The sequence below is a fragment of the Camelus bactrianus genome, chromosome 8 (assembly GCF_048773025.1).
Source record: "Camelus bactrianus isolate YW-2024 breed Bactrian camel chromosome 8, ASM4877302v1, whole genome shotgun sequence".
Lineage (NCBI taxonomy): Eukaryota > Metazoa > Chordata > Mammalia > Artiodactyla > Camelidae > Camelus > Camelus bactrianus.
Window position 1 is genome coordinate 67,094,496 of NC_133546.1, and position 19,634 is coordinate 67,114,129.

Here is a 19,634-nt window from a genome sequence, read left to right on the forward strand (position 1 = left end):
AAAGATTTATACCTAGATTTAATTTTACCATTTAATTTGGAATTATATAACTTACTTTTAATGTTTTTTATGTATACAACCTCTTCCTTTTCTAGAGAAAATTCAGAACAGCTACTTTTCTGGTCATAAAATTTAATGTGGAAAATTAGACTTATTTACAATTAATTCAAGAAAATAATATTCTTTTATATTATTGCTTAATACCATGATATGTATTAAGGTGTTTACCTTTCATTAGAAATCTATAACGATAAATTCTTCTTTGTTCAATCTTTTATGGGCCTTTCTTTTTATAGATAGCAGATCAGATGTTCTTTCATAGTGATTATCGGCCCCTTATCCGTGATGCCAACAATTTTGTGTTAGATGAGCAGACTCAGCAAGCACCTCATCTCATGCCACCCCCTTTTTTGGTTGATGTCGATGGTAACCCTCATCCATCAAGATATCAGAGATTAGTTCCCGGTCGTGAAAATTGTAGGGAAGAACAACTTATCCCTCAGATGGGAGTAACTTCCTCAGGTAAATGCTTATTTTCAGAGACAACCAGATTGTCCTTTTTCTACTGAAGTCTTACAAAATTGCTAATTGGGTAGAACTGATGTTTTTACTTATTTTGAAAAATGAGAAGTAAAATGATTTTTTATGCTTCTTTAAATTTCTTTGAATAATGCTTAAGTATTACAAGACAATTAAGGGGCATTGGAGCTTTAGAGCAATAATTTTGGTCTATATTTATAACCTTTTGGGTACTAATAGATTAAGTCTGTATATTTGGTATGAGATGAGTCAGTTTATTCACTCATTCAGCATCATACATTGTGAATCTCCTCTGGCCCTGACACTTGCTAAGCTGTGATATTCAGTAGTGAGTTAAACAAATGTGATCCTTGCTCTTATGGAGTGAGTTAGATTATAACAGTTATAAACAAATACATAGTTAAAAATTATGTTATTAAAGCAAATAATGTAGTATGATGGCAGAGAGAATAAGACTAGATAGCCTATTCACATTGAAGATTGTTTTAAGAAGTGATCAACTATTAAAAGATTATAAGTAAGATAGGAATGAAAAATATTGCTGCTTTTGAGGGCGTAGTAAGGGAGGGTGAAAGTCAGGTTAGTCGAAGAATTGAATGGGAGTTGAAATGAAGACAGGGTCTGCAGACTTCTTGCCTGCTTTTCACAAAATAGCACTAATTTATTAAGTGAAAATAATGGAGAGACTGTAAAGAAGGTTAAACCAATTTTGCAGTTAGGAATCTTTGTTATATTTTAGACTAGAAAAATGTTTATGAGAATAGTTTAAGTTCTTGACTCTAGAATAAATGGACAAAATTTTAAGTTGGTATAAAGGACATTTGTGGGATATAATATATAATAAGTAACTTCTAAATAATGAATTTAGATTCTGTAAGCAGCACAGAAGAAAATCAATTTCATTACATTATAGCAAACCCATCTTTTGTTTATCTTGAAAGATTGGGCATGAAATTGTAATGAAGGTGGACATATTGGATAGGTGGGGCTGCTCTTGGAACTAGACATGCCCGTTAAGCATGGAGGGTGAGGAGAAATATTAGAGGAAGAGTCCCCGCTGCTAACTGTAGAGAGTAGTACAGGCCAGCAGACCTGAGGATCTAGAGTATGAGAAACTGAAGTGTTTCAGTATGTGAACACAGCGTGAACTCAACCCAAGAACAGGCAGGATTCAAGAAGTCTGGGCAGGCATTCAGATGAGAGAGTTCTCAATTATTAGAGAAGTCTTGATCATAGGACTGAAATTAAGATAAATGTCTTTATTCCCTTACTAGGGAACTGGCAAGAATCAGGTCTTGCCTAGGTCTCACATAGGTACCTAGACAGGGATTTCAGGCACAACGAAATAAGGAAAGGACTTGCTTATTAAAATACCTGCTGCTTAATTATTGTGATTGTTGTTTTTCCCCTCCATTTGACAGTTTATAAAGGGCTTTCATGAATAATGTCTCATTTAATCCTTGTGTCTGTAACCCTAAAAATTAAGCAAAAATATAAACATAGAACAAAAGAAAAATACTTCCTGGGAAAGCTTTAGCATCATTTCTAATTATATTTCTATTTACAAACCTAGATCTATAGTTAAATTTATTTGGGGCAATCCCTTAGAGTTAGGTAAAAATAGATATTGGCCATTGTAATAAATTGGTTTCAATGTGGTTTTGTTACATCTACACTGAACAGTACATTTTAAATGTTTCCTCAGTTGTAAATTTGAGTTATATCAGATTATTCATCAGTGTTCAAACATGAGATGTTTTCTCAGCATATTGGGAAAGAGGCACCCACAGGCATTTAAATTTTTAACTCTGTCTACTTTTACCACTTTCTAGCTTTGTGACCTTGGTCAAGTTATTTTATCCCATTGAATTTTAGTTTTCTCTTAATAAAATGAAATAACATTATATGCTTAATACATGTAATTTCCCTTTTTCTTATACTTTCCTTAGTGCTTCTTCATTTCAGAATGTCCTTTGTATCTTACCTTAGCAGTGCACTCTAAAAGTCTGATCTCATCAAGTCCTCACTTACATACCCACACACCTAATATTAATTGCTCTCTATTCTGATGGCATATATCTCATAGCACATTTTCTTACTCATACAGTAGGACTGAGCATCTTTATATTCCTAGCATTGTGCTAGATTTAGAATCAGAAAATTAAGATAGATAAGACAAATCATGCTTTTGAGGAAGTAACTTATCTTTCTGTATTGGGCAGAGTAGTAAGATAGGTGCACAGTCGGCCTTCTCTATTCCCAGGTTCTGTATCCGTGGAATCAACCGCGCATAGAAAATATTCAGGAAAAAAAATAACTTCAGAAAGTTCCCAAAAGCAATTGGATTTGCCACTTGTGGACAACTGTTAACATAGTATTTACATTGTATTTACAACAATTTACATAGCATTTCATTCTATTAGGTATTTCAGGGATAGTTTAGAAACTAGATTTTACATAGGACATGTCATAGAAATGACATTTTAGTTGGTGATTGAATGGTGTTAGTGTTTATCACATTGTACTTGAAGTGGTTAAAAGCTCCCAAACATAAAGATCTGTGTATCCTGTTCGGAGACTAGAGTCAGATAGTCTTATATGACTGATATGGTTGAGAGTTGACGCTGGAAAAGTTGGATGAGTTAAAATCACCAAGTGCCTCATACCTCAGAGCTTTTGTACCAGCTCGTACCTTCTGTTCAGACTGTATTCTAGCTCTTCACGTGGATAACTGATTTTTCTTTTTCTTGAAGTCTCAATTCAAATGCTTCCTTCTCAAAGTGGGCTTCTTTGACTTTTCTGATTCACCATAGGTAGTTCCCTTTTCTTTCTCATCACCTTCTTTATGTTAGCAACATTTTTCACTGTCTGCAACTATGTATGGGTTTATTGTTCAGTTTCCACATTAGAACATTAGCTCTCTGGTCAGGGACCTTGATATTTCTTATTCCCACTGGGTCCTCAGTTCCTTGACATAGTTCTTAATACATAGTGGACTGGACACTCAAGAATTTGTTGAATGAAGCAGTAAGGCTTTTTGAGAAAGTCGGTAATCATATTTGCCTTTTTTTGAAAAAAACGGTGATCTAAGATGAAATCCTTCCTTTGCCACATACTCAGTGTATGACTCTGAATAGTTATTTTGGTTTTCTCATCTGTAAAGTAAAATTAATACATGCATTATTGTGTTATTGTTAGGATTGTGTGAGTGCCTGGATCATGGTAAGCACTTAGTAAAATCATCATCGTTATCTTTAATTAAGATTGAGGGGGGCATGTTTCCTTTTTTTTTTTTTTCATTTTTCCTCCCATCATTTACAGTTGCTCATTTTAGGTCTTTTACTCAAGCAAAATTTATGTTTAATTCTGGACTCAAACTGAGGTTGATGAATAAAATAGTTTGAATAGTTGCCTGAAGCATTCTCAGTGTTGTTGTGGTTTTACACAGGACTGAACCAGGTTTTAAGTCAGCAAGCAAACCAGGAGATCAGCCCACTGGACACTATGATTCAAAGACTACAACAGGAGCAAGACCTGAGACGTTCTGGTGAAGCAGGTATCAGTAATACCAGCCGTTTAAGTAGAGGTAAGCAGTGGTTCTTTTAAGTGAAATATTTAAAAACCTGATACCGTCTATAAACATACAACATAGAGAAGTGATTAAACAAATTATGATAAATCCATGATATGAAATATTAGGCTACCAAAATAATCATATTTTTTAAGAATATTTAATGACCTAAGGAAATACTCAAAATATAAGGTTTCAGATTATGGATAATGAGTTTTTCGTACGTATATTCTTCCAGATTTCCTATAATGAGCACGTAGAATTTAGAAAAACTTTAAAAATAAATTTATTCAGTAATTTATGAAATAACATTCAAAGTCACATTCTCAAACATCTCATCACCCTTATTGTTGTATATTATTATACTTTAAGAGAAAATTTAAAACAAATTTATGAACCATAAATTCCTTGGGTTTGTCTCTCTTTGCTTCTTACATAGTTTCCCAGAAATACACAGTGGGCATTTTTAAGTAATGATTTTACATCTTTGGGGCTTAACAGTCAGTAGTTACGATTCATTAACTTATGTAATCAACTGAATAATGATGTTTTATTTTCATTAAGCTTTTGCTTGTGGTTTAGTTCCTAATTTGGTAATTTAATTACTTGCCACGGTATGAAGTTTCATGTGGAGGACAGTGTGGAATTTTTTTCCTGGGGTTTTTTTCCCCCCTGTTACAAGCTAATGGAGAAGTGTCTCTAAATAGAACTTACTGTATTAATTTTTTCACTTAGGCTCTGCAAGTTCTACCTCAGAGGTCCATTCACCACCTAATGTAGGACTAAGGCGTAGTGGACAAATCGAAGGTGTACGGCAAATGCATAGTAATGCACCAAGAAGTGAAATAGCCACAGAGCGGGATCTTGTGGCTTGGAGTCGAAGGGTGGTAGTACCTGAGCTTTCAGCTGGTGTAGCCAGGTAAGAGGAATTGTGAATTTTTATGTAGCACAGTTGTTTGTATTCATTTTGAATTATATAGTCTTTGGAGTAATATGAAGAGCTAGTGTTTTAAATTATTCATGACTCTCGAGAAAAGTTAAATTCAAGTATAAGTCCTTTTCTAGGATGATTCATATAAATAATATGAGGAGGGGTATGTTAAGGTGAGTTGGCAGAATTACAAATTTGGTTTGAACAAATAAGATATTGAGTACATATTTAAATCTTAGCTTATCTTGTTTAACTGTATCTTAAAATGTTTTTTAAAGTTTGTTATAATTAAGTTTTTTATGGATTTTGCTAATCATTCATACTATATCATTCATTATAGTGAAAATACATTATTTATTGGTAATAGGTTATATAAATATTTTTATATATTAAAATGATTCTTTTTTATATTTAAAAGTATACATATATAAGTTTAAAAGTATTGATTTAATGTAATCCTATTAAGGTCATTGCTATGAGGGAACTTTATATTCAATTTCTTTTTATTCTTTAGTAATGAAATATTCATGAATGAGGTCCATATGAACCCCAGCTAATACCAACTATATATTATAATACTATACTGTAGCTTTAAAAGGTGAGGAGGATCAAATGTGGCTTTAGGATTTTCTGGTTCTTAAAAGATAAGAGCAATTATGTAATTTAAAATATTTTTAATCTGAATGTTTATATATATTATGCTTTTTAGATTGGACAATACTTCAAATTTGTGTTAGATTTTAGGATTATACACCTAAACTTTAAAGTTGAATCATAACTTTATCTGATGACAAACATACCAGATATTCTTAATAAAAACATTAACTCTTAATTTTTAGTTGAGTTCATGTTTACTTCTTAATTCTAAGGTTAGGGTTTGAAGAGGGTGCAATAAATAACACCCATCATTTGAACAATGGTTCTGAAGTTTTGAAAAATAACACAAAATCATAAGATAGGAAATCAGAATATTACTTTTATTATTGATACACCTGTGAAGAATGTGACTTTCATCTGCATAAATGAGTGCTTCCTAATACTGAACCCCAACACAGGTAGCACTGGGCCATGGTATTTCTCCCCATGTGAGGCAGCTGGTTTGTTTCTTTAAAATGCAGAGCAAAATAAATACATTGCCAGCAGAGCATAGGACTGGGCCGTGCTTATTAGCTGGTTTTCCTTCTGGAGCATACCAGTTAATTAGTTCACTCTTGCTCCCCTGGAGGAGAATGAGTAAGGAGGGGAAAAGAGGCCAGAAGTGGTTTGCTAGTTGGGTAGAGGCCCCTATTTGTTTCTCTCTAAGTATTCTTCGCCTTTTTATCTCTTTTTCATTGGGTTTAACCATTGAGCCTCTGGTCCAGCAAGGCTATGGCCATTACTCCAAAGGCTATTTGGCCTCCCTGGAGCTTTGCCCCCAAAGCTTAGCATTCTTCCTTTGAGAATCTTTCTGGGATATACCCCCTGGTGGGTAATTAAAGGTTTGTCCCTAGAAGGCTCCTAAATTGGTCAGGCTAGTATATTAATTAAAATTAAACCCAATCACATAGCCAACTAAGAGCTAATATTTATTACCTATAAAGAACCCTTGAAACTCAAAGTAAACAGAACAATCCATTTAGAAATGGGCAAAAGTATGAACAGATATTTTAAGCACTTCTTTAAAAACCTAAACATAAGAATATCATATGCTATCTGCTGATTGCACTCTTGGGGATTTATCCTAAAGAAATGAAACTTATTTTCACACAAAAACCTGTGCACAAACATATATAGTAGCATTATTTGTAATAATCAAAACCTAGAAACAACCCGGCTGTCCTTCCATCAGTACGTGATTAAACATACTGCAGTATACCCACACCATAGAATACTGCTGTATTAAACAGGAGAAACCTGTTGATATACAACTTGATTGGATCTTGAAGGAATTATGCTGAGAAGCCAGACTCAAAGGTTATGTATTACCCGATTCCATTTATGGACTATTCTTGAAATGACAAAAGTATAGCTATGGAGAGCCAGATTAGTGGTCACTAGACATTGTTGGGAGGAAGGGCTGAGGAAGAGGAGAGAAAAGTGGATATGGTAATTGAAAGGACACCGCAAACGATCTTTGTGGTAATGGAGATGTTCTGTATCTTGACTAGGGTGATAGATACACAAACCTACACATGTGATAAACTTGGATGGAACTAAATACACATAAGCACACACACACAAGTAGAAGTAAAACTCGAGAATTCTGAATATTAGTGGGTTGTATCAGTGTCTAGATGTTATGATATTGCACAGTAGTTTTGTAAGATATTCCCACTGGGGGAAACCAGTTGAAAGATACAAGGGGTCTCTTTGTATTATTTCTTAGAACTATGTGAATCTACAGTTTTCTCAAAAAGTTTTATTTAAAATACCAGAATAAAAAAATTAAAAACGAACAAAATTAAATCCAAGTCCATTCTTTTCACAAGATTTAAGTTTACTCAGTTCCATTCAGAATTATGAGTATCTGCATTAGATTCTGCAGTTAAGTATAAGATGATGACAATAATATACCCTAGTAATAAAATGTCATATTATAGAGTTCTTCCATCTCTGAATGTTACTTCCCCTTCCAACTGTGGTATCTCCAAGGAAAAATTAAAAGTTTGAAGTCTTAAGGAATTAAAATTTAAAAATTCTCTTTCCCTTGTTAGTTTTGTTTCCATGAAATTAAAGTTTGCAATTAAAGTTCGTCAGAACTTCTGTTGCTCAATTTCAGGTTGATGCCTGGATAGAGCTGAAGTATTTTCAGTAGCTGAAGCCTGACCTGCCTTTCACTGGAGAGTTTAGTTCTTTCAGGGCTTCAGGAGTTAATATTAGCTCTACCTGAAGATTCTGTTGTGCCTCATTTTTTTTAAGATTCCAGCTATCTATATGGCACATAAGATCCCAGCATAAGCCCAACACTGACACAATTTTAAAAGAATAAATAAATTCTGTTTCTAACCCTTGGAGCAGTTATCTTAGGAATAACCATGTTTCCAGATCTTAAAACTTGATTTGCCAAAAACCATAGCAGAAACAGTAATATCAAGTTCAAGTGGACAGGGTCTCTCTTTCCAGTATTCTAGTCATTTAATGCCAAATTTCCAGAGCTCACAATCTGTGAATTTAAACTCGGAAGTCTTTATCACATGCCTTTATCTGAAAAGAAAACATCGGGAATATCATTCCTTCTCTGGTACCGAACATTCCCTTTGGGGAGAAATCAGTTATAAAAATTATAGATTAAGATTCGTGGCTTTTAATTTCTTTTCCAGTAGGCAAGAAGAATGGAGAACTGCAAAGGGAGAAGAAGAAATAAAGACTTACAGATCAGAAGAGAAAAGAAAACACTTCGCTGTTCCAAAAGAGAATAAAATGCCCACTGTCTCAAAGGTAACTAGTGCTTCATAAGTATAGTGACCACTTTAAGGCTTTTTTGTAATTAAACATGTTGACATTATAGATGTATATTTAATTAATGAAAAAGTTAATATAGATAATTTTTTATTATCTTTGGATTATTCTTAAGTTTTTAATACTATATCTCTTGCTTTCTAGCTTATCTTTTCCCCAGATGCCAATTGCAGTATGCCTATTGAGTTTAATAAATTATATCATAAGGCTAATAAGCAAGATCTTTTTTTTAGTTCTGCCATTGGTGGTACACTCTAAAACAATGTTTGGTTTTGTTTTTGTCCTATGCATTGTTTGGCTGTTTTGCACCTATTTGTTACTGCAGATAATGAAGTCACCTCCTGCTATAAATAATAGTTCTTTTTTCCTCCATTAAGAGAGGTAAATTGTCTCTACTACTGTTCCTTGTTGGTTTTTCTGTCATTCTGCCTTGGAAAAGTTTTTCAGTCCAGTGGATTTCAATTGATTATGCCCTAATCTGAAAGAGATACATACTTACCTCCTTGAGTGTCAAGGGATTGAACAATGACCCATTCTTTATTCCTTTTTTCTTTTTTAAACCATCTTAGCTTGAAAGCTTCAGAGCCTTGGGGCTGAAATTGAGAAAACCTTTATGGAACTTCTTTTCAGTTCCAAGTCACCATCTAAGCAATGATCTAAACAAAGAAGAGATGACTGGTCTCATGACCTAGCTTTGTGCTCCTTCTTATTTGAGCTCCTCGGCCCTTCTTAAGTAGTCTTTATTATTACTCTTTTCTGTTTTGTGACTCTTCAAAGGACTCAAGTATCCTTTGCTACTTTATGTTTTGCTTTACTAAGGGTATCATACCCTGGGATCAGTAGGACCCCAACACTAGAATTTCTGTTAGTATAATCTGAAATAATCTTTTCTTTTTTAGATTTGTTGTTGTTGTAAAAGGATGTGATTACTTTTTAATCCAATAGTGGTTCAAAGACCACTTCAAAGAAAGAAAAGGATTGATAAGAATGTATACGTGTGTGTGCATGCACACAGATATTTATAGTGTCTTTGGTGGCAAAAACTGGAATAACCTTTAGTGTCCATTGTAGAAGAAAGGTAGAATGTCATGACATCTATATGTCCATGGAATATTATACAGCTTTTTAAAGAAATGAATTAGAGTTCACTCCATTGCCGTGGAGAAATGTTCATGATGTATTATTAAATGAAAAAAGTAAGTGGAACGGTAATGTTTATAAAATGACCTCTTTTTTGTTTTTCAAATGTTATGTGAATAGAGATTTTGAAAGCACACCTACTAGGTTATCAATAACATTGATAATTACAGATGTACAAATTATGAGGTGCCACCTTATATCTCAGTTATTTTTTCTTCTAATAATAGAGGGACACTTACTGTGCAGGTGAGTAGTATAAATTAATATAAAAACTATTTAGAAAGCAGTTATAAAGTTGATTTTCGTGGTAGATTTGGTCCCCAAATTATAGTACCTTAAATTGACTTACTTCCCTTAAATATTTATTTATTTTTCTTTAGGGAAATGTTTTTCTCTGTGATATAAAAGCCTTGGTAGGTGGTCAAAGTGTGGTATGATGCCCTCTGTGTTGAGAACTGAAGCTCTTTCAACTTTTCTGATTCTCTTGTGTGTGAATTTGTGACCTCATGCCTCAAGATATCAGCATTCTCACTTAAAGCTACAGAGTGGAAGATCATATTGGTGAGGAAAGTACAGACGGGGTTCATATGTTCTCCTGAGGAAGGCTTTTTGAAGTTGTTCTGCAACATTGTGCCAGATATCCTATTGGCCAGAATTTAGTCACATGAAATTCTGACAGCGAAAATTTAGGTTTTTGTGCAAGAAGAGAGGAACTGATGTTGGTTGACAACCAGCTTTCCCTTCTGTGTTATGTATTAAGGCATTAAAAACATGGTTTTTTGACTTGGAATTTATCCTAAAAAAATATAAAGTTTTGGGTAAAGCTTTATAAAATGAAACAACTAGCAATTTTTAATGAAATGGATTTGAGTAGGTAAATAATATTTATGTTAAATGAAAGAAGCAAGATCCATTACATTCTTAACAATAAATTACTCAAAGCTTATGAGATTGTAGTTGAACATTATTTCCTTTTTTATATCTTTTACATAGTTTCCCAAATTGTTATAAAGTTACAAAACCCTTCACTAATCCTTTTAGAGACAATCTGTGTGGAATAAATCTGGTATCCTTGTATGTGAATATGTCTTTAATTTCCCTTGGCTTTTACAAGTGACAGCCCCTACAAGGGTAGCTAAAGTGCAGGGAAGAAGTGACAAGACTGATTGTGGTGAGGGAACTGGAGAGTGGAGATGGAGGGAAGGGAATGGTTGAACTCAAGTTTGTAATATTACAAGTCTTGAGGTTACCCACCCTTCCCGCCTCTTACACATACAGAGTCTTTTTTGGGAGTACAGAGCAAGACCTAAATTTTTGCTTTTTTCTTTCCTTCCCAAGTGCAGTATTACCACCCAACACACTTAGGAAACCAGAGCCAAACATAATTCAGGTATTCAAAGTAGCATATTATTCTGAGAGTGATAAGAGGATATTGGAAACGTGATGTAGCAACAAGCTGTTTTGAAGAGGGTTCTGTTTGAGAAATTGGGATGAAGCATATTGTCAATGAAATAGAGAACTCAGTGGATGGATTTAATAGATTATAGAGCACTGAGAAGTGAGTAGTAAGCTGGAAAGAGCTCTTCCAGAATGCATCAACAAGGGATAAAATGATGGAGAGAATGAGGGAAATGTAAAAAACAAATATATGTGTGTTTATGTCATATATGTGTATATACACACATATACAGATTACATGGTAAAATAATGGTAAAATAAGCATTATTAAGTAAGAGTCTTCAAAGAAGAGAAAATACGTAGAAGGAGAAGAGTTGAAAAATAGTGAACCAGAATTTTTTGGAATTAACCTCAAGCTGAGCAGATGCATAGTGTGCCAGTTAGAATAAGTAAGGGAAAAATAATATAAAGTTTAAAATCTCAGTTAAGCACGTTATAGTGAGATTTGAAAATATCTAAAACAAAGGATATTCTGAAAGTTTCTGGAGAGAAAAAGAGAATCACCTTAAAATGAATATGGTCCTGACTAACATTAGACTTTTTTGTTTGTTGTTAACAAAATGGATTCCACTGAGTCACCCTGCAGCCAGGAGAGTAAAGGGGAAATTGAGGAATCAGCACCTACGTTAAGAAAATGTCTGCAACCCCAACACAGTAGTGTTTATGCCAGTTTCTTGTTGGTATGATGACAACATGCTGGAGCCAGGTGCTGACATGCCTTGGTTTAAGGGTTGGAAAGTCACCTGTAAAGATGGCAATGCCAGTGGAACCATGTGGCTTAAAGCTCTGAATGGTCTCTTGCCACCAATTCATCTGACAAGCCCTTGGTGCCTCTCCCTCCAGGTGGTATTGGTACTATCCCTGTGGGACCAATTAGAGCCAAACCTGGCATGGTGGTCACCTTTGCTCCAAGTGTCATTACAACTGAAGTAAATAGAGCCTGTTGAAGTGCACCATTGAAGCTTTGAGTGAAGCTCTTGGTGAGGACAGTGTGGACGTCATTGTCAAGAACATGTTTGTCAAAGATGCTCGCCATGGCATTGTGACTAGTGACAGCAAAAATAACCCATTAATGGAAGCAACTGGCTTCACATCTCAAGTGATTATCCTGAGCCATCCAGGCCAAGTCAGTGCTATGCACCTGTTCTGGATTGTCCCACAGCACACATTGCTTGCAAGTTTGCTGAGCTGAAAGAGAAGATTGATCTCTGTTCTGGGAAGAAGCTTCTGAAAGATGGCCCCAAATTCTTGAAAGGTGGTGATGCTATCTGCCACTGTTGATAAGGTTCCTGGCAAGCCCCCATGTGTGTTGAGAGCTCCTCTGACTTTCCTCCCCTGGGTCGTTTTGTGTTTGTGACATGAGACAGACGGTTGCTGTGGGTATCATCAAAGCAGTGGACTAGAAGGCAGCTGGAGCTGGCAAGTCACCAAGTTTGCCCAGAGAGCTAAATAAATATTATCCCCAGTACCTGCCACCCCAGTCTTAATCAATGGTGAAAGAACCATCTCAGGACTATTTGTCTTAAGTTGGCTATTTTTAAGTTGAAGTAAAAGACTAATTAATAATAATGATGCATCATAAAACCTTGAAGGAAAGGATATTTTGTGGACCGTGTTTTTTTCCTTTATGTGGCAGTTTTAGTTTTTAAATCAGTAATTTTTGATGGAAACAACTTGACAAGAAATCTGTCACAGAATTTTGAGATCCAGTAAAACAGAATTTAATGAGAAAAGAAGGAAAAAAAGTGAGGATGTAATTATAGGTTCAAAGGAGTGAAGATATAAATATAGGTTCAGAGTTATTTTCTGTAGTGCTTTAAAGATAGTGCTCCTTTTTCTTACTGTATGATTTATTGTATGCTACATTGTATAATTCTAATAGCAGTCTCATTCTTTTTTTGAAGATAAATTTTAGTATTTTCCCCTTATTTTTTATATTTGCAAGTTGGGATTCTTTTTTCAGGTGTAAATTCTTGTGTTTGTTGAATTTATTCATCTCTGTAATCGTGTTGGACTTTCGGTTATTTTGGTCATTGTTAGTTGTTTTCTCATCTGCTGTGGAAAACTTCCCACACTGGTCTGTAGCAGAAGAAAGATAGCCAGTCACCTGGTGTCTAAGCCTCATAGTGATAGGTTAGTTTTGTGATAACCATTTTGTTTTCTAGTTTGCCTCTGCCTGTTACGCATGCGTCACAGTCTGTGATCCTCTTTCTTACGTCTGTTGTGTAAGTCTGATGCGGGTACAGGAGAGTTCAGTGTTAGGCTTGGTCTGTTATTATGAATCCTTAAGTCTTTATCACTTAGATTATAAAAACTTTTTTTGTCTGATTATCAATCAGCAAGTGAGTTTCAACTATCACAAACCTGTGATTTAGTTTGATATAATGTTAAAATATTTGAGCTGGTACTGTAATCTAGTCTACGTATGTGATACCTTAAATATGAATGGATTTTTTATAATTAAAAAATATATAACTTTTAAAGTAAAAAAGTGTGCTCTTTGAGTATACTGTAAGTAAGTTTAATTTACTTTTTTCCAGAATCATGCTCATGAACATTTCCTGGATCTTGGAGAATCCAAAAAGCAACAGGCAAATCAACACAATTATCGTACAAGATCTGCACTGGAAGAGACTCCTAGACCTTCAGAAGAGATAGAAAATGGCACTAGTTCTTCAGATGTAAGAGCTCAGTACATTCATAAATTTCTGTTCCTGTTTTAAATATGACTTTTATTCTTTGCATTCACTGATACATTTATAGATGTAGCTCAAACATAGTGTTTCTAGGTCTTAAAATGGTACTAATAGCTGAAGACCTGCTGTGTATGTTCTGAGCATGGAACACACATTTATAATCTCAAGTCCACAGAACAAATGCATATGAATTAATTATTCCATCATGAGGGCTCTGAGGTTCAAAGATGTTTAGATTACATATTTACCTAACTTTAGGTGGTAGAGTGGGATAAAACCCAGGTTCTTTTTACTCTAAATCCAGACTTTTAAAATGGTACCATGAGCCTCTAGTCTGTAACTATAATCAACAGATTTGACTGTTTTGGTTAGTTTTTAGTCTCTGTATAGCTTTCTTAGTTTATAGCTTTCTAAATGTAATTTTAAAAATATTCCTTATGTATAGTTATTTCAATAAATACCCTTGTCCCTACTAGATTACATATTCTTTCAGCAAAGGCTATCAATTTGCAGTCACAGATCAATCTTACTTAGCACTTCAACTGTTTTCCTTCCCCTGCCCTACTCTCACTGTCACCCCTTCACCTGCAGTTAGGTCAAAGACTATGATCTGAAATAAGGACAACTATACATTTTTGAAGTCATACTGTGTTTTACAGTGTTAGACATATATGGAGATTCTTCACCTATATTCTCTATGGATAAGGTATCATTAACTCAAACTGAGAATATTCTAACCATAATTTAAAAGTTAGTCTCCAGTGGCTCTATGTCCTAGTATGGCCAGGTCAAAATATATCCAATCTGGCAAAAAGATAAGTTAAGTTAATTACAAAAACGAGATACATGACAATTTAGCTATGCCACAAAACATAAAATATATGTGTGTGCCAATTATTTGTATTATAAAATACTTATTATTGTAAGATTTATAGTATTATTCTTTTATAGTACCTCTTTGTTTTGTATTTGGAATGTAGAAGGATGTTTCTGTTGTTCCCCTTTAAAGAAATATACTAAGTATATTTAGATCATGTGTTTAGATATTTTTCAGTTATATTGAGCAGAGATTAAATTTGCTAAAAAAACATTTACTGTTGAATTTTGATCTTTTCATATTTGCTTAGTTTTCAGAGCTCTGTGGAATAGTTACATAATACATTGTTCATTTTTAAGACATCAAAAAGGGAAAATTTTTCTCCCAGAATATAATATTTTATTAGTAAAAGAATGTATCCCATTATCCTCATGAAAAATGATATGAATTTGCCCAGCAGTTAATAACACTGAACCATTCTTACGTAGAGTGGGTCTGAGCTTTGAAGTAAAATAACCTGAGTTCAAAATAGGTTTTGTTGCTTATTAATTGTGCTGCCATGAATAAATTTCTTAACCTTTTTAAGCTTTAGTTTCTTTCACTTAAATAACTGTTTCCTATCACTAGCACTGTTTTGTCTAGATCAAATGGGATGATGTATACAAAGAACTTAGAATGGTTTCTGACATGTGGTAAAAGCTTAATTAATGTGAGCTGCTATTTTTACTGGAGCAAGATTTTGTGACCCCCCAAAAAACAATTTTTGTAAAGAAAATAGCTTCACAGGTAGTATCCTTTGTTGACCAGTGAATATTTACTGAAGAGAAACAGAATGTTTGGGTAGTTTTTAATCTTATCATTTGTACAAAATAATCCTAGCATTGGAATATCCATTTTTATGTGATAAAGCTATTTTAATAGTAATAAATAAAACATAAAAATACCTAAATTTAAGCTTCTCAAAGCACCTATAGAAAAAGAAAACTTAAAAAAAAAAGCCCAAGAAGTAAAATTGATTTCAAATGTTAATTTGATGTCATCCAATCTAGAAGATATGTTATGAGGCTTTAAAAAAAAAGTATGTTAATTCATCCAAGAGATTGCTCTAAATCCAATATTAGTAAATATTGTATCTTTGAATACAGTAATATTTGGATACATTTAATAATTTTTGTATAAAAATATGAGACCTGTGTTTTATAAGTAAATCTATCTTTAAATGCCTTATATGATTGATACTATTAGATATCACTGATATTTTCTATAGTCATAGAATGTTACTTTATAAAATTATACAATAAAATACATCTTCAATGTCTCCTAGGAAGGTGAAGTTGTTGCTGTCAGTGGTGGAACGTCTGAAGAAGAAGAGAGAGCATGGCACAGTGATGGCAGTTCTAGGTAATTTAATGAATTTAATGAATTTTTATTCTTCCAAATGTAATGTAAAATCTTTAGAAAGCTGAAGATTCTTTTCTACCAGAACTAGATTTCATAGTCTCTTGGGGTTGTAGTTGGTCCTTCCTCAGAGAGTTTTTGTAGTTGTCTAAAATATAGATTGTCTTTCTGACATGTTTCCTCTAGTAGAAAAAAACTTTTGGTAATTGTAACTAGATCTGCAAAATTATGCTTTTAACTTTTTCTTAGTGGATATTTTATCTTCTGAATGGTATTATATTTGTAATACTGAACCACAAGCTAGTTTCATTACTAGTTTTGAGAAATATTTAAGCATTAAATTATGAAAATAATGAGATTTTATAGAATTAACTGACTTTTACAGTGGGATTTGTTGAATGCTTATAATATTTTCTTTCAGCAATGAGAATAAACTTTTTCCTGTTAACCCCACCCCGTTTGATCATGTAAGTGAGGATTCCTTCAGCTCCTTACACTGGTGATTCACATTGTCACAGGGCCTGATGGCCTTGGCTGACCTTGCGAGTAGCAAGAAGGAGCAAAGCCTTTGGGAATGATAATTATGTTTAGCCCCCATACTTATTCCCTGGCAGCACTAGCTCTTAAAATTGCCAAAGAAAGTAAGAAGTTATAAGAATTCTTCACCTCTTGTTATCATGAACTTTCCTGTTTCCATAACAGTGACTCCCACTAATGATATGCAAGTGTTGTTACGACTGGTAGTTTTCTGTATTTGAAACAGGGCAGTAAAGGACAAATTCACTTTCATTTGGCTCAGTGGTGGAAACAAGAGTATAGGCATACATTGGAGATATCATGGATTTGGTTCCAAACCACCACAGTAAACTAAATATTGCAATAAAGCAAGTCATATAATTTTTGTTTTCCCAATGCATATGAAAGTTATGTCGATGCTATACTGTAGTCTCTTAGATGTACAATAGCATTATGTCTTAAAAGATAAACATTAAAAAACAGTATTAATTTAAAAATAATGCTGTTGAGAAAGTGGCACCGATAGACTTGCTCCATGAAGGGTTGTCTCAGACCTTCAATTAAAAAAAAAAAACCACAATATCGTGTGAAGCACAATAAAACAAGGTATGCCTGTATCTCAAAGCATGAGACAGCATAGAGGTTCATGTATTAAAAACACAGTGTTGGCTTCAGCTGTTGTGGTAATTATTGTAAAAAAAAAAAAGGCCTTCTGGAATTTATAGTCTGTGCTGGCAGCAGCAGATTTTCTGTAAGAGCTGAGTATTCCAGAGAGTAGCATCTGTGAATATTTGGCAGATGCCATTTACAGTGATCATGGCTGGGGTTAGTGTAAATAAATGCTCCTAAGTTAAAGATACTCTATTCTTGGATAGATGTTTGCTCTGCAGATGTATCCAGTATAGTGTCTGAAAATATTTTTTATATAAGTTCTTTAAAATCATTTTAAATTTTAAAATGAAGTCATGAAATCATACTAGAAAACACCTTAGTTATTTGATTTTTAATCTGCAATGATGATTCTTGGGGAGATAACCGGTAAATGCCCATAAAGGACATTTGAGCTAGAGGGATGAGGTAGTAGAATGAAACTCCAGAAAAATACGCCTTCAGTGTTAGCAGCAGTATTTTTAGAGGAGTTGAGGATATACATCAGTAAATCTAAGCAACCTAATTATTGATTTTAACATAGTATAATTTAGTTTCCACTAAGGCAATTACATTTATAAAAGTCCAAAATCAAGTAATTAAATATTCTGTTATACTAAAATTGAGACAGAAGATAGCATAATTGGATTCTTTATTTTGCAACATCAGTTTAGTAAAACCTAGGTCTGTTGAAGGTAAACTGAAAAGAAATGGCAAACATAATTGGTAGTGATCCATAAAATAGTAAGACCTGTATTTTTCTGAATCATCATACAGTGAAGCATAAGATATACCTAGGGTGTATGTAGATGCTCAGTGAAGTTTACAAAGCATGATCTTCTCCCTGGGCAGGAACACTTCTGACTCTGCCAGTTCAATATCTATCTGCTGCTGAAAGCATGAATGCTATACCGGGGGAGTTCCCCCTATAAAGAGCTCTCACCACCCCTCAAAAAAGGAAACCCTGTGCTGCTTTCTCAGTGTTGATACTTCCTGTGCTATCCAGGGCTATCTTTCTACTCTTGCTGGAATTGAGGAAAGTGACCCTCTGCTTCTTATTTTTGCATAACCCACAATATTTTGAACATACTCTGACTCAAAAATCTGTATTTTTCTTAAAATCATAGATGACGCTAAATTCATTGTTTAATTACAGCTGCGACCTTATTTATCTTAAAATTTTTTGGAGGTATTTAAGTAAGTTAAGCCTATAGGGTTTTAAGAAATTGTTTAGAAGATGATGAGTTAGAAGTTAGGAAATATTTTTAGTTCATCTAGTGTATACTCTTTTGTCATTACTTTTTATTATGATTTTTCTTTATATTTTCATAAGTCAGAGTTTTTAAGTATATTTTGTCTGTGTATTTTTAAATCCCTCTTTCCTTCTAGTGACTACTCCAGTGATTATTCTGACTGGACAGCAGATGCAGGAATTAATCTGCAGCCACCAAAGAAAATTCCTAAGCATAAAACCAAGAAAGCAGAGAGTAGTTCAGATGAAGAAGAAGAATCTGAAAAACAGAAGCAAAAACAGATTAAAAAGGAAAGAAAAAAAGGAAATGAAGAAAAAGATGGACCAGTATCACCAAAGAAAAAGAAGCCCAAAGAAAGAAAACAAAAGGTTGATATATATAGATATATGAATGTAAAAGTAAATGTTTTCTATGAAAACAAAGCACTCATTTTGGAAGTGTAGTTGATCAACACAAACGTTGTTCAGGTGTATCAGCAAGTAGTAATAGAAAAAAACTTAAAAGTACATGGTTTTAAAATAAAATATTAAGATATGTTTACTCAAGTTTTTTAATGTTTAGCTTGTGAGAACATTTACTTGTAGCATCATATTCTGAGTATCGAGCATTTAATCTTATAACATGGGAAGATTTTTCTTGACAGTTTAGTGGGATGTATTTATTTATGTAGAAAATAATGTTACAAAACATAAAGTTTATTGGTTTTTTCATTGCCTTTAGCTTTTAACCATCCTTATTAACTATTATTGCTGAAAATAAATGGAAAGCATTGGGAAACATGACCTGGAATAAGAATGGCAGATAAGAATCTTAAGTAGGATGCTACTGTAGTAACAGGCCTTCATTAATTTACAGAGCATTTGAGCCATTGTAGATAGTCCTTAGGTGAGTAGTATTGGTTTGATTACTACATCCTTTTTCTGTAGATTATTTGAGACAGATTAGAGAAAGCAAGAGATGAATGTTATAGAAATAAGATCTGTTAGCTCTTACAGAGTTGGCATTCTTTAAAAACAAGAGCTACTTAACTTTTGCTCTGAAGTAAATGAAATACAGGGGATATGTTTTCTATCCCCCAAAAGACTAAGTTGGAAGCATGTTTGTTTAAACAAATGGAAGACTTTTTGTAACCTTTGTCATTTTTAGAATTAAATAGAAGTTGTTATTTATAGAATTAAATACTAGGGAGACTATAGGGTCTTTATCTTCAGAGAGCTTTGAAAAGTTT

The 19,634-nt window shown here is 33.7% G+C and overlaps 1 protein-coding gene and 1 pseudogene across 3 annotated transcripts in view; both read left to right on the forward strand.

Annotated features, from left to right (window-relative positions):
- Positions 1-19,634, forward strand: part of PHIP (PHIP subunit of CUL4-Ring ligase complex) — a 125,877-nt gene that overhangs the window by 68,364 nt on the left and 37,879 nt on the right. For 2 of the 3 annotated variants that reach the window (XM_074368708.1, XM_074368709.1), the window contains exons 17-23: positions 297-522; positions 3,989-4,126; positions 4,847-5,030; positions 8,342-8,459; positions 13,619-13,759; positions 15,916-15,992; positions 18,543-18,774. In XM_074368708.1, the coding sequence (XP_074224809.1) occupies positions 297-522; positions 3,989-4,126; positions 4,847-5,030; positions 8,342-8,459; positions 13,619-13,759; positions 15,916-15,992; positions 18,543-18,774 (1,116 nt within the window). The remainder of the gene's footprint in view (positions 1-296; positions 523-3,988; positions 4,127-4,846; positions 5,031-8,341; positions 8,460-13,618; positions 13,760-15,915; positions 15,993-18,542; positions 18,775-19,634) is intronic. The other variant, XM_074368710.1, reaches the window with a different exon arrangement.
- On the forward strand, positions 8,473-13,611 carry LOC123613625 (elongation factor 1-alpha 1 pseudogene; annotated as a pseudogene).